Below are 15,823 nucleotides of genomic sequence, written 5' to 3' on the forward strand. Positions count from 1 at the left end.
AACCCAGACATCAATAGTCTGTCTTGGGAATACACGCACACACGCACACACACATAAGTAAGGGTAGAGACTGGTTGCTGGTATTTGGGGATAAAGGGGAGGGGCACAGTGCTCTTATGAAAGGGGGGAGCTGGGCCCCACCTGGTTATCAGCTGGGCTCAAGTCAGTCGAACGTCGAGGGACTATCATTACCCCCTTGACACACACTCGCTCACACATGGTGCTTAGGGGCATGTGTTTAAAACATATGGGGAATGGGGACATGGGTCACACCTCTGCTCCAACTGTGATAATCCCGTGGGGATGCACACAGACACACACAAATTTTCTGCAAAACACCAAAACCAGTGTGTTTCAAAACACTTCCCCATCACTGCTGGATGTGTTTCTGTGTTAGAGTGTGTGTGTGTGTGTGTCTCCGCGAGTGCATGGCTGCATATGTGTGTGTGTCTGATGGGAAATGAACACATTTCCATAGTAATTACAGAGCAACTCATTTCTCCTCTCCAGTTAGAAGTGTCATGAATCATTAGCGCTGCAGTCTTAAACATGGCACAAAACCTGACATGGCTGTGGCTTTTGTTTTCCCCTGACAGCTGTGTCTGGGTGTGTGTGTTTGAAAAAGATATTTAATACCTTCAAGTAAATGCAGTCTGACCTGTAACTCGTCTATTAAAGACGCTGGAATTGGACTCAGGAGGACAATGTGGAGGCTATTTTATGACGCCGTGGGTATTTTTTCTTTTTTTTTTTTTTTTTTCGCGTTTGGTACTGAAACATAGCTGTAGCGGAACTAGATGAAGAAACACATCACTGTCAGAGGGTAACCAGACATATTTTACAGTTATGCCGTGTTTAAACTGCTACTTCCTTAGCAAAAGGCACGCTCTAATTCACTGTGGTTTTGAGGGAAAAGTGTCTCGTTTTTAACGGCATAAATGGAAACTTTAATATTGTGCCAGAACAAAATGCTTGGTCTAAACACATCTGCAAAAAACTATTTATAATCTCTTGGGTATCCATCCTGGAATCCAACATTAGTTATTATGTTTGTGCAGCCCAAAGCCCTCGGTAAATGTAAGGGAAATATCACAGTATTAAATAAAGGGCTACCCTGACTGTCATTTAACCAAAACCATCATCTTTCAGTGCCTTACAGCGGTGTTTACATTTACATGGACACTAGTATTCTGCTAGAAATCATGGGAACACCTCAATCTGAACAAAACTGGCCTGATCCCGTCTGACTGAGAGGAATTTTCCGTCGAGTTGATAGGGACGGTTAAGCAGTTCAGTGGGAGTGGAGCAGTCCAGTTCTGGGACAGAAACATGTTGGTGGCAAAACAACAAGTTAGACGACGTGTATGAAAAGACAGCAATTGTCTTCTTCTAATGAATGAATTCCAGAGTCCTTCTTTTGAAATATTTTTACCAATTGGCCCGTTTTATGTATATTGTATCATAAAACTATGACCACTGACAGGAGCAGTAAATAACAGCACAAGGTGTTGACCTGGCCTCCAAATTCACTAGATCCCAAACTGATCAAGAATCTGTGGGACCCATAGGACCCAAAGGCCCCCACTAACAACATTCTGTTACCAGACACCACATTCTCTGATGGGTCAACACTGTTTTGGAGGCACAAGGGAGGCCTACACAGTATTAGGCAGGTGGTCCGAATGTTTTGCCTTATTGGTGTGTCTTCCATGTAAACAGTCAAGTTGGGATCCTGAATCAGAATGATTTCACTCGGGTTGAAGAAATATTGTCCATTGTCCAACATTGTAAGCGTAGCCAGCAGGACGTTCCAATCTAGCGAATAGAGAAGTAGATCGGCAAATGATATATCTTTGATTTTGATTTGTACGCTAGTTTTTATCATACAGTATGAACGTTCATAGATTCCTGAGCTAGAACATCTTTTATTAGAAGAAAAAGTCAACCCGCATTTCCACTAGCTGCTTCTTTGTCCCGCTGTACTGCAGTGTGACGTGAACGCCGGCGTTCAGCCAGGTAGAAATCATTGTGCCACTTAGCTGCCATCTAAATGCGCTATACTTCCCTGGCTCATACAGCAAATGCACACCCAGCGCGTTAAGCTGATTTAAAGTACACATGCGTGCACCAATCACGCAAAAACACACACATTAATGGACTGCGATACCGCTGTCGCAGCCGAGCTCTCACCTTCCTCCCTGCCTCTCTGTTCCACTCCAGTGAGGACAACAGGCTATCCCTGTCCTCCAAAGCTACACACTCCACATTTGCATATCAATTTACTTTTTAATATAATGCTCTGTCACTCGAGACCCATTTGTCATTCTGCTAGCAAGCCCCCACCTTCATAGAACTCCATCCATATATTATTGTTATTGTAGCCCCTCCCCCGTTTTCCTCTCTCTTCTTCTCCCTTGCTGCTCTTTATCTCTCTAGGGTGTTAAAGTCTTTCTTAATTCTTCCTTTAAGTGGAAACATCCTCTCGTCCAGTAACCCCCATCTCTCCCTTTTCCCCCTTTTTTCTTCTTTTTTCGTTGCAATCCATTTATCCTCTCTGAACAGGGCCTGTCCTCCGCTCTCTATGTGGATGCGCTGTTCCTTTCTTTTTTTTGATCGAAAGAATGGACAGTAGGAGCAGGAAAGAGGAATAAGGACAGAGAGAGGGAGATGGAAAACAAGAGTGCTGACAGGCAAGAATGCACAATAGGGGGTCTAAGCCTGCATACCAACTAACAAGCAATCAGATGAAGGAGAAGAGCGTCGAGAGACGGGGAAGGCAGCCGTAGGAAGAGAAGCTGGAAGGTTAACATAAGGGATGTGGACAGAAAGAGAGGCGGGGCAGTGTTTGTGCTGCAACAACGGGGGCCGAAGGCAAAGTGGAAGAGAAAGCAGAGATAGCATGATTGGGAGAAGGGCTTGATAGAAAAAATAGATATAAAATCTTCCCGATAGGTGATGAGTGAAACAAAGAAAGGTGAAGTCAAATATAGGATGCCTGGATCGAGGATTAACAAGGAGATTGGACAAGTTAAACACTATCAGCGCTGTAGCTCAGCCCTGAGGGGACAGAAAGGATAAACTTGATGGACAGATTAAGAGCAGATGACAAAACGAAGAGTGTCAGGAAACAGTATGGCTGCAGGACATGTCTTGAGAAAGCCCAAGAAAGTGAGAAAAAAAGCATCCACATCTGTAGGTCTTGACTCAACCGCAACTTAAATTAGAGAAGATGAGGCCAGTCCGTGAAGAAGCATCTTAAACTATACCTTTTACCTCCATCTACTAAGATGCCTCAGTCCCTCATTGTTTTTACAGACTTAATCCCACTCAAGATAACAGGAAGCTGGATCCCATCCCAGCGTACATCGCCCAGAAAACCAAGAGAAACAGGGCAGGCAGGTCGCCAGTTCATCTCAAGACAAACACGAGATAGATAAACACTCAAATTCACTCAAACAGGCAATCTGGAGCGTTCGTCCCTCTTGACACTGGGAGGGAACCAGAGCACACAGAGGTGAACCCACACAAACACAAGGTCAATACAGAAAATTGGACTATCTCTCTGTCAGCTGCCAAAAATGTGGTTTGTACAGGTTGTGGTCAGGCCTTCTAAAATAGTACACGTTCATGCAGACATCTTTATTACTGTTGAATTTTCATGGAGTCATTTTTCCTTAGAACATCAGGACTGTGAATTGTAATTTATATATGTATATATAATATATTCTTTTTATCACATAATTGTTATTTTTGAGTTATTTTTTCACTCATTCTAATAGTTGCACACCACCCTTTTTAAATATAAATAACACATTGTATATAACACTGCATGTTATATATGTATTGTGTCTACTGTGTCTACTGTTTTCATGCAGCAAACTAAAAACCTTTAAATCATTCTTTTGACCTAAATATAATGTCTATACAGTTGTATTTAAGCAAGCGTGACAAAGCAGGCCTTCTTGTTTTCCTGAAATTGTCAGCATTGTGCCAAGTCTTCATTTATTGGTCAATTAGCCTCAGGCTTTATTGCTGTCTGCATTTCCCCCTTCAGTCTGACTCCAGGCTATTGAAAGGGAGACAACAACATCTATAGCACAGAGTGCTGCTGATTTGTACTTCCTCTGATAATAAAACCAGTGCTCAGTGGATCTGCTGTCATTTTAGTGTGCCACGGCGCGGGGCGGAATTAAAGGGAGGACCCCTGTCAGATACGGATAGAGTCATCACATTACACATATGCCATTGCATTCTCTAATATACTGCATCTTAAGCCCTGTCCACGTATAAAGCGATTTAGCCGTCACTCTGTAGCTGACACTTGTCGGCTTGTGGACGCTCCAGGATTTGGTTGCCTTGGTAACGCTACTTATTTTCAACCTCAGTTGTTTCCGAGTAAACATAAACGGACATTATGGACTGCCAGGAACTAGATCTTCTTGCCATCTGGGTTCACCCAATGCTCCAAGCCCGCTGTCAGCACGGCATATTGGTGGCAGGAAGTAAAGTAAAGTAAAAGTTTAGGGAACTTGCGTCAGTTGACAAACAAGTGTATCGGCGCTGCTATTGGTCGTCACCTCGAAGTTGGTACCCTCTCGCTTCTCATTGCCAAAGAATCTTTCATCCATCATCGCTTACTACTCACTGAATTTAAGTAACATTTCCTTAGTCTCCACTAGTCTCTTGGATGCATGCATGCAGCATAGAGAATGCTATTCTTAAGGGAGAGGAAGAACGTGTATATGAGGTGGGAGGCAGGCTCGTGAGGGACAGCTAGAAGAGACAAGAGTGGAGGAAATAAAAAGATCAAACAAGGGGTAACTTTGGCAGGACAGAATGAAAAGCTTGATTATGCACTAAAGGCAGAGGAGGTTGAAGGACAGAGGCTGAGGTAAATATGGATTACGGAATACCCTTGAAACAAAGAACCCAGACTTTGAAGAAGTTTACAGAAATGGACCAAAGACAAACAGACTTGTGTGTGGATGGAGGCTTTCCTTTCCTTTCCTTTTCTCTCTCCTCATCACCTCTCATCTCCTCTCCTCTTTCATTTCCTGTCTCTTCACATTATTTTCCAACCGCTAATCAGAATGGCTAAAAAAAAAAAGAAATCAGTAAATCATTAGTCACCCCTGCAGCATGACACAATGAAATGACGCATCTATCCTTCTTTCTCCATCACTCCCTCCTCACACACAGGCAAACACGCACACACACACACACCCTGCTGTGGTGTATCTGCTCCCATCATTACTCATGATAATGGTGATTCCATTTAATATCAAGCTATTAAATAAAAAATAATTACTGGGAGTGAAATCAATGGATTAAATTCACTCTTATTATTTCGCAAAATTAAGCCCCGTTCAGCAACCTGAAAAACGAACCGCTTGGCTGCTAATAAACACTGAGGTTTATAAAAGCTGATTGTGGATAATTCATTAAGAGTCAAAACAGCATGGAACAAAACAAACTCGGACCAAAAAAAAAAAAGCGCTGAGGAACAGAAGTGAGTGAGATTTCTTCTCCTGGCCTCCTCTCTCAGTCCATCTCGGCCACGTCTGGCACCGTCTCAGCACTCTCTGACCACAGCGTAAAAAGATTTACTCAGCCCGGGCTAATTATTAGGAAGGGGAAATGATTAGCTGAAGAGTTATGACTAATAAATCTGTCCCTGTTTCATTAACACCCTGTTTGGAAACATTTCATTCTGGTGACTCTCATTAAGGAGAGTGGTAATGGACGGCAAGGATAAGGAGGGAAGGGAATGGGAAAGGTAGGAGGTGAGGAAACGGCAGCGGGGTCTGCATGGAGCTGCACTGCGGTAATTGGTGTAATGTAGCCGATTTTTTAACAACCTGGGGAAAGGTCAAATGCCAGAGGATGGAACACGAGAGAGAGAGAAGCGTGTCATCTGTATCATTACGTGAAGTGTATCTTTATATTTGCTAACAGATGACTGCGAAACTAATTTCCCTAATGACGCTACTACACCGACACAACTTGATTAGGTCACGATCGTAACACGTGTGCGTCTGTGCGTGTCCGACAAACGCGTTTAAATGCGCTATAAACTTTAAAACCCTGAACCGGAACAGTATAAAAATTTGTCTGATGTTTTTTTTAGGACATTTGATCAATCCCACGGCAACATCTGCTCATTTGCATACAGCCTGTGTGAAATAGTTACGCACCTGCGGCAACTAGCTGCTATTATTGCACTGTTTGTAAGCTACTTTCCAGGCATTCTGCAGACAAAGCTGTATTTGGCTACACCCTAAAGCTTAGCTGCATTAATTGAAAGCGCCAGCATCCAGGCAGCACATACAAATCTGTCTAATGACACTACACACACACATATCATCACCGGGATATATGCACACCCACCTCCGTGCTCTGGCCTGTTTTTAGATTTGTATTCACAGAATCTTTTGCCTGCCAAATCATTATTAGTGCTATTATCAAGCAAACAGAAGAACACCACCCACAGGGGAGGGAACGCATTGGCTGATTTCTACCGCCACTGAATTCACCATGAGTACCGTTTGGCAATCATGGGTCTATTACTTGTGCCTTTTTTCTATTTCCTTTTATTTTTTCCCCCCTCCCTCATCCAAACTTAAACAAACACCATTTCTCCTTTTCATTTTGGGTGTTATTCATTTCAGCTTCTCACATTGTCTTTGACACGCAAACAGGCACGCGCCCACGCGTTATTTGAGCGGTTTATACACTTTGTGTTGCCGTTCTTCTCACAAGTCTCTCCCTCTCGCTGCCTCTCAACCCCGGTCTCTCTCTTCTCCCGGCAGCGTGTTTTCATTAGCGCATGCTTCCCCTGTTCCTTTTTTCCATCCCTCCTTTCCTCTTTTGTGTCATTAAGTTTTTAAGAATAACCCTGGGCTGCACAACAGATGCTGCGAAGGTGAAACGGCGTACGCGCGCTAACATGCATGCACATCACCGGGACATGCTATTGTGTTAGGAAGGTAGAGCTGTTGCTGCTCTCTATTAGTGAGACTGAGAACTCTTTCTGCTGCCATCAGCAACGTTTTGACAGCCCACTTTTCCTCCTCTGTGTCTTTCTCTCTCAGCCTTGTATTATTCAATACTCTGCTCAGCAAAGTTATTCTTCTCCCTCTGAAATATGGATCCTATATAATATACTAATAAAAACTAATAGTAGAATTCGTCTGGACTGAACCAAGATGCAAATGGAGATCAGTAGATTTCATATTGTCTCACTTCAGTGTGTAAAAAGTTAGATATTAACTCATTTCGCACCCAGTTAATAACTTTTATTCAGGCTTTAAGACTTTTCTTGAACAGATTTTGGCCCGTGACTCCCTGCTGATCATCTGCAGCTGTGACTCCATAAAGGCAGACATAACGGATGAAACAGTTTAAAAAACAGGAACGACATAGATCGAACAGTTTCACACTGACTTCTCACCAAAAACTCCCACATTAAAATCCCAAACTTAGAAAAACACACAGGAGTCTGGCACACAACCAAAGCCTGCAGCTATTCGGAAAGGGAGACGGTTGCGGAGGGAGGCTGGAGAATCATTAAGGCTGCAGACAAAATAGAGAGGCGCAGACACGCACACAAACGCACTGGATGCTGGGAGGCAGGAGCTGTAACATGTTTAACAAGGAATGAGGGAAAGTGAGGACCGAAGGGGAGAGCGCTTTTTGAGTGAAAGGCCATCTGCTAGTCCGTGGCTCTGCCAGTCGCTTGCTAGCTTCCCAACATTCGCACCTGCCAGCCTGCCAAAGCTCCCTCAGGAGGACAAAAGCACCAGCCCCACACACAAACACACAATTGCGCGCACACACTCGCCGGGCAATAATGGCGCGCACACACAGCAATAACTGGTGTGATTTGTCAGCAGCGTGCTGTGTCTGAGGAGCTTTCCGTGTTTTTTCATGTTTTCCCTCCTGCGGTAACAATAGCATAACAGCACTTTATTAAACGAGAACAGGACAGAACAGAAAAGCCTGCAAATCAGCCCGTTTATGAGGCATAACTGTTCAGCACACTGCCAGCGAACGCTGCAGGAGTGGCCTGTGCCTGTGTGGGTATGTGAGGAGAAGAGAGACTGCATGGACTTACATATTGTTTTATAGTTCACTGAAAGGAGCCTTCTATCAGGGTGTCCAGAACATGGTCAGGATTCAGTCTGTCATCTCGGTGTATAACAGTAAAAGAAATCCTCAGCACTATCTCTGTCCAGTCTAGTGATTATTTGGGAAGTGATTTCGACAACTGGCCTTTGGGGCCTTATAATTGTCTGTTGGAAAATCTATTAAAATATGGCCTGACTCTTATTGTCAGACTCAGTTTCAGTTTAATCACTGTCTACATTGAACTGGTCTCAGCAAATATGTAAGATTCTCGTTACACTTGGAGGTGGGGGGATGGGGGTGCAGGAACAGAACAGGAAATGAAAGCTGGAGAGCCAAAAGATGGGGAAAATGAAGAGGAAAGCAGAGGCGGAGAGAATGAAACGAGAGCTGGGAGTGAGAGAGAATTTGACTGATTGACAGATAAGACTTGAACAGATGAAAAGAGGGAGGTATGGACAAAACAAGAACAGATTGTTTTCAGATTTTCTTCCAATTCTTCACAAACCTGACAGTGACGGTCCTATTGCACCTACCAGTGCAATCGCTCACCCATCATCTCTTCCTCCTCCTCCTCTTTTAAACACACTTGTAATCTGTCTTTTCGTCTTCTGCTCCTTGCTCCTCTCCCTTCTTACCCCGTCCCCCCTCCTCCTCCCCCTCCTCCCCCCATCCCCACATCAATCTACTTTTCTCTCCATCTCTCTCGAGCCTCTCCTTCTTTCTCCCTATCTCCCTCACCATCTGAAAATGTAGCTCTCTAGTGGCGCAAACACACTTCAGATGTACTTCCTTCACCCTCTCTGCCGCAGTCTGTCATTCCCGCCGCCTATCGAATATGTTTATTCTCCACTTGTGTTCTCCTTTACCTCGCTTCTGTCCATCTTTCTCCCCCCCGAGCTCCCTCTCGCTTGTCTCTCCAGTGATGTAGCTTTGATCCTCGCTTCCTTCCCCACTTACATGTCACACACTCCACTTATGCACACGTACACACACACACACACACACTTGACAGATGTACAGACGTGCTTTAATAGAAAGCAGTAATCAACACTGCTTCCTCCAAAGCATCCACACCTCTAAATGGAAGACAGATAGATGGAAAAAGAAAGACACAGAGAGAGAGAGAGAGAGAGAGAGGAAGAGGGGGAGACCTGAAATTGATGGTAGTGTATCGACCCCTCTGTAAAACCTAGTTAACACCTCCCCAGCCTGTGAAATCTGATTAGTGTGTGTTTGTGCCATCGCATGTGTTCATAGCTCAAAATGTTTAACAGGTTGTTTTTCTTCTTAGATGGACAACCCCATAATACGCTCTGATTAAAAAAATGTTGATGTGTTCCCGCTCATGCGTCGTGAGTATTGTGTGTGTGTGTGCGTGTGTGTATGCGTGCACGCCACAGAGGCCTGTCTCCGCTGATTACATCCCTCGAAGTCAATAGTGAATAGAGCACTCAGCCTGATAAGCAATCACCTGAATCAATACTAATGTTTTTAGTGAGTGTACATTAGTATGTGCGTGTTTGCATGCGCGCGGATGTGTGTGTGCGCGCGTAGTCCCTTAAAATGTCGCTAATCTAGTTGGAAGTCATTGAGAATAAACATTTAGCTGCAGGTAAAATAAGTCACAGATGTCTTTCCTGTTCTTCCTCTCCTCTCCTCTCCTCCCCACTCGTCGTCCATTTCTTCCCCTCCAAAGAGCCTTCTCCTCATTCAGATGCTTTCATCTTCTCGCCTCTCACAATCGGCATTCTTTTATTTCCCTTTCTCCCCCTCACCTAGCTCTCCTCCGAGACGGGGCATTAACAGCAGTCTAACCTTCAAAGAGAGGGATCACAGAGAACCCATGCTCTTCACATGCAGAATAACACAGCCTTTAGTTGGGCTTTGGCAGCCGTGTAAATGTCAAAGTTGGAGGCCTTGCTTTGGCACCCCCGCATGTAATTCCTCAGAGAGAGACAAAGAGATATGAAGGGAGACCAGCATGTGTGAGGATCGCTGTGTTAACCCTTGTGCGCACATGAATGCACAGGTATAGTATCAGATAGGCCCTTTGAATATGATTTGTGGCAGTCTTAGACGTTTCAGTGAAAGTTCAGTCAGTTTTGACTTCAATTTTTTTCGGCAGTGACCCAACATATAATGTGCAACTACGGAAAATAAAGCTGTCAGTGGCAGCTTAACCTAACAGTGACTGTTTCAAAGGTCCAAAAACTGGATAACAACAATTCAACGGATAGGGTTCTATAATTTATATTCTTGTGATACTCAGGTACTTACTCCATCTTAATACATTCTTAAGACTTCTACTACCATTTAAGACGCAAATAGTAAAATTGTGGTAGGAAAAATGCTAAATAATTTCCTAAAACAGCTGTTTTCAGGAAATGTTTCTCCAAAAGGAGTAAATAGTGCAAGCACTGCATGAATAGTGGAGTACACAGGGCATTGCACATTTAATGGAGAATCTTTTCAACTTCAGATTTAGTGAGCCTGTGAGCAGCAGACTGTGAAACTGACTCCAACTAAAGTGGAGTGACCCCGTTCACCGTCATAAACGAACACGTCACTCACTGCAACACACAGTTGCACTGAGTGACATTTTAGGAGTTCTCTGGCAGTGATGAAGGTCTGTGGTACAGAAGCACACGTACAAGGATTTGCTGCGGCTATGTGAAAACTAGCAGGATCAGTTCATTTATAGTTTTGCATTTACTTGGGGTTTGAGCAGAGAAACATCCACCGATCAGCCACTACATTAAAACCACTGACGGGAGAAGTAAATAACATCTTGAGACAATGCAATGTTCTGCTGGGAAACTTTTGGACCTGGCATTCATGTGGATGTTACTTAGACATGTACCACCCACCTAGACCAGACCACACACCCCCACCCCATGGCAATGACACTCCTTGATGGCCGCAGCCAGACGCACACACAAAACGGTTTAGGAACAACTCAAAAAACATGAAAAACAACAAAAGGTGTTGACCTGGCCTCCAAATACACTAGATCCCAAACTAATCAAGTATCTGTGGGATGATCCACAGAGGCCCCTCTCCTCAATCAATAGGACCCAAAGGCCCCCACTAACAACATTCTGTTGCCAGACACCACAGGACACCCTCAGAAGACCCATGTCCATTTTCTGATGAGTCACAGCTGTTTTGGGGGCACAAGGGAGACCTACACAGTATTAGGAAGGTGGTCATAGTGTTATGACTGATCGATGTGTAATGTTACAAGGCTTCTATTTCTATCATTTCAATGTGTTGACCAGAAGGTGGGCTGTCCTATCTTGTACAGTTGATCCTACCTTCCGCTGACAACGAAGCAAGTCACCAGGAAGATGAGGAGAACGATTCCCCCTGCGATGGACACGGCCAAAATGGTGGACTGGTTAGGGTCTCCAATGGCCAAAACATCTACAAAACAGGAAAGAAAAGAAAACGCAGAGAATTATTAACACAAGCGTGAATAAAGATGAAAAGACCTCAAGGATGTCTTCTACAGGAGGAGGAAACTAATAGGAGAAAAGCCTAAGGGAGGCTGGGAGGTAAATGACAGCAAGCGAAAGATGGAGAGAGAATGAAATACGGTAACAATAGACAAGGTGATAAAAGACGGAGGCTGGAGCAGAGAGAACAAGAGAGAGCAGCAAACTAGTGAAAGAGAGGCGGAGAGAATGGTAAGTAAGGTCCTTGATGAAAAGAGCTCTCCCTCTCTGCATCGCCTATGAGTGTATGAGAGCGGACGTGAAAAGCCATTCCCGTTCGGCTGCGCTGTCCAAATGGATATGTTAACATTGCACATAACAAGGCTACCGCCGAGAACTTTCTGCAAAGATGCATCGATTTTTACGCCACACCAATCGAGCCATTACTCAAAACAAATACCCCATTTATCTGGCTTAGCTAAGCATGAGCGGACACGTGTGTCAGTGTGTGTATATATACTGTATATATCAGTGTGTGTGTGTTGAGGCAAATTACTGCCCCAAGGCAGGCACAGAAAAGCATTGATCTCCTATTACATTTAGTGGCACACGCATACACACACACACACACACACACACACACACACACACACACACTTCTTTAACGGTCAATACAATTGATCTGATTGGATAACCTTGATATGATTGCCACGGGGTTGTCAGAGTTTGTATTTTACAAGGCTGAACTTGACTGTGAACCTGCTGTATGACGCCTCGGTAACAGCCCTGCGCCTGAGCTCTGTTAGCTGCGTCGAACTCAAAGCAACGATTCCAGGTGTTTGTTGCAGGATGGAAATATAAACCGAGTTCTGAATTACTGATTATCGAATGATTTGCAGGCTAATGTGTGCCCTTTGTGTGCTACACGGACCGTCTGTGGTGCAGTGCTATGCATTTACTGATTTATGCCCCTCTGCCTGCCTGTCTAGGAATCAATGATCACTTTGAAGAGCACATTACGGGGCCTCTAAAGCAGAAAATCCTGGAGCACATAATGAAGCGATAATGAAAGTGGATGACAGCAAACACAGGAGAAATGGACGAGTGACAGGGGAGTTTGAAAACGCCGTGGTATTGAGGTTCAGCCAAGTGCGCCCGGAGCTGTTTGTGAGGCCCCGGCCCCACTGTCATAGATTTGTCTTTCTGGAATTAAGTGGACAGTCACCTTGAAGCTAAAATGTAAAAAATTACACGTTTCACTGGTGTTTCACTATAGCGGCTAAAAGGGAAGAACAAAACCAGTCTGAATATATGCATCATCCTGGCAGTCGGCCGTCCAGTCAAGTTTAAATTAATGCACCAAACGGCTACGGGATTACCGGAGGATGCCAGCTGTTCATTCCCTGTCTTCTGATTTTGTGCTTGTTGTGAAGCTTCCTCCACCCTTCAGATCTTGCTCCAGTGGTCTGTGTGAAACAAGATCTCCAATCCAGAGATGCATTCTTTTCTCTTCCCAGTGAAATTGGGTTGTCTTTCTTTTGCCTGATACATTCAAGCCACTGGTTCAGATATGTAGACGACAACCTGTGAGGCCGCCCAATTGATATATTTTACAACCATCCAGTGAATTGATTTAAACTGTAAGAGGAATTAATCAGATTCTTGCCACACTTGACGTATTAAAGCAGTACGTTGTTCCCTGCAGTTAATCTTTGTCCTCCTTCTTCACCTGCACTTTAAGTCTGAATTTCTCGTGTTAACACTGGATGGCTTTTAAAGAACCGCTGCCATATAAATATTCTAAATGTGGCTGTTCCAATTACTAGCTGGAGACCACAGGGAAATTTAAAACAGGGAGAAAATAGATGGCAACGCAACAAACCAAGTGGAACAAACAAATATTTATTATTCTTCAGTTTACCTTCGTGGCTGGTTTCCAGTTCAATCTCTCCGCCGTAGCTCCCATAGCCGCCATCGGTTCGGGCCCTGACCCTGAACACGTAGGTGGTCCCCGGCTTCAGCCCGTCCACCGTCATCATGTTGGAGCGGGTCTTCAGAACGGTGTAGTTCTGCTCCCGCTGGTTCTGAAGTGGCATAAAGAGCAAGAGGAGGAGGAAATGAAGTACCGAGTTCAAAGGATAATATTGAGTGTAAGAGAAATAAAGTGACTGCAGATTACAAAAAAGAAAATATAAATAAAAAAATATAAAACTCTAAGGAGTTTTATGTAAAGCAACGAACCGTTTGGTATATTGAGAGAGACATAAAAATAAGGGAGCGGGAAAATAATAGAAACCTCAAACTGTTGAATTTAAATGTCTCCAGGGGCCAAATACAGCTCACTAAGTTTTCATTTGTTCATCACTGGACCATTTGGTTGCATTTATACGTGAGCATCTGTCAGGTCCCAAATCTTATCCCTCTCTACACTCTGGGGTAATATGTGGTTACTAGTTCCGCTTCATTTCGTTCCTCGACTACCTTGTAGGTGTGTGCGCACTTAGAGCTGTGAGTGTAGGAGGATGAATAAAGAATAAGTGTGTCTGTCAGTAAGCTGATTCCCCGCAGAGAGGCTGATACTTTACCTAATGGAAGACACTCTACAACACGGATTAACACTTTTTTACTGTTAATGCCTGCCAACGCGCGCACACACATACGCACGCACGCACACACACAGGCTTAATTTCATCACCTCGGCCGTGTTTTTATGAGGCTTGTTCGACAGATGTGTGGTTAATTAGCTTGGTGTGAGCAGCAGAGGGGACGTGACGGATAAGGCAGTGGAAACAGACAGATAGAGAGATTAAAAGAAAGAGAGAGAGCGTTGTTTGTGACGAGCAAGTCATTACAGACATGACCTGGGGCTACACTCGTCTCCTGCCGGGACAGACAACAAGTACAAGATGAAGAGGGAAGAAACATGTTGCGTCAAAACTGTTGAAGGAGTGAAAGGAACAGTCTGGCATTTTGGTAGAAACACTCATGCTGTTGACAAGTTAGAAAAGAAGGCGCCGACAACAGCTCTGTCTCAATAAAACTAAATTCACCACCCAGCTTCTGTGACTGGGATTAATTACCAAGTTATATGTGGTTTCTTAATCTGTGCAGAAACCAACCAAAATGTCAGACTATTTCTTTAAAATAAAAAAAAAATAAAATTAGCAAATCCAGATTTATGTATTCCTGGTTTGTGTCCAACTGCAGTATGCTGGGTTCTGCACTTCCCATAATGCACCTCGACAGCATCTCTCATTAGACTCTTCCTTTGTCTAAACAACCAAGTGGCAACCTCTAGGATTAAAATTGCGGAAATACCAGAAGCTGCATTTCCTCCAGCACCCACTTGAGTCTGGGTGCTAAAGCAACTTAACCCACATAGACCCCTGTATTAAAATGCCCAACTTTACAGGACAAATAAACATGTCTACAGATATATGCATAATTTAAGATGTGGCCTCTTTGAGAGACTGATGGGTGCCCCCCACACTTTACTAGCTGTATGAAAGTCGTCACCCACCCACCTCAGTTTCACTCATTCCCAACGTCTGATTTTGCCTAGCTCGGAGTAGCCACACTCAATTCTTACCAGAATGTGGTTCTGGTAACACACCATTAGGATTTCATTATGGGGCAACCGATACAGTTTATACAGAGAATTAAATGCCTCTGCACACAACTGGATAGTCTCACAACCAATCAGAGCCATCGTGTTGTCAACAAATTCATTGCACGATGAGTTACCAATTCAGCGACCCCAGATCAACTTTTGGCGGAAAACTTTTCTGAGCGGAAAGTTGGTGTTGGTGTTAGGCAGAGTCAGGAACTGCTGAGATAAGAGCCCAAGTCGCCCCATTGATCTTAAAAATGGCTCTTAAGGGATTCTACTGTATGGGTGACGTCACAAAGGGTGCGTCTATCTTTATATATAGTCCATGGTAAAAACTCAGGTTATAACGCAGGCCGATTCACTAAAAATGTATTAAATGAGTGGTGTCTCTTTAAAAATGAGTGTGTGCGTATGTCTCACCTTCTCGTAGTAGATGACCTCGTACTCTACTATCGCTCCATTGGGTCTCTCCGGACCCTGCCAGGCCAAAGTCACACTGTCCTTGCTCCGCCTTTCCTTCAACACTACGCTAACTGTGAAAGAAGAAGAAGAGAGAGAAAGAATGAGCAACAAAGACAGAGTAAAGTTCAACAAGAAACAGCAACATATAAAGAGAGCGAGAGCGTGCATGAGGACAGTGATTTCAGATCCA

At 44.0% G+C, this 15,823-nt stretch overlaps 1 protein-coding gene across 1 annotated transcript in view; it reads right to left on the minus strand.

Annotated features, from left to right (window-relative positions):
- LOC311489625 (ephrin type-A receptor 3-like) overlaps positions 1-15,823 on the minus strand; it is a gene marked incomplete at its 5' end in the record, with an annotated part of 87,560 nt that overhangs the window by 25,706 nt on the left and 46,031 nt on the right. The window contains 3 exons of the mRNA XM_084546787.1: positions 11,442-11,550; positions 13,483-13,645; positions 15,592-15,704. Of these exons, the coding sequence (XP_084402913.1) occupies positions 11,442-11,550; positions 13,483-13,645; positions 15,592-15,704 (385 nt within the window). The remainder of the gene's footprint in view (positions 1-11,441; positions 11,551-13,482; positions 13,646-15,591; positions 15,705-15,823) is intronic.

Source organism: Chelon labrosus (genome assembly GCF_963514085.1).
Source record: "Chelon labrosus genome assembly, chromosome: 6".
NCBI classification, from domain to species: Eukaryota; Metazoa; Chordata; class Actinopteri; order Mugiliformes; family Mugilidae; genus Chelon; species Chelon labrosus.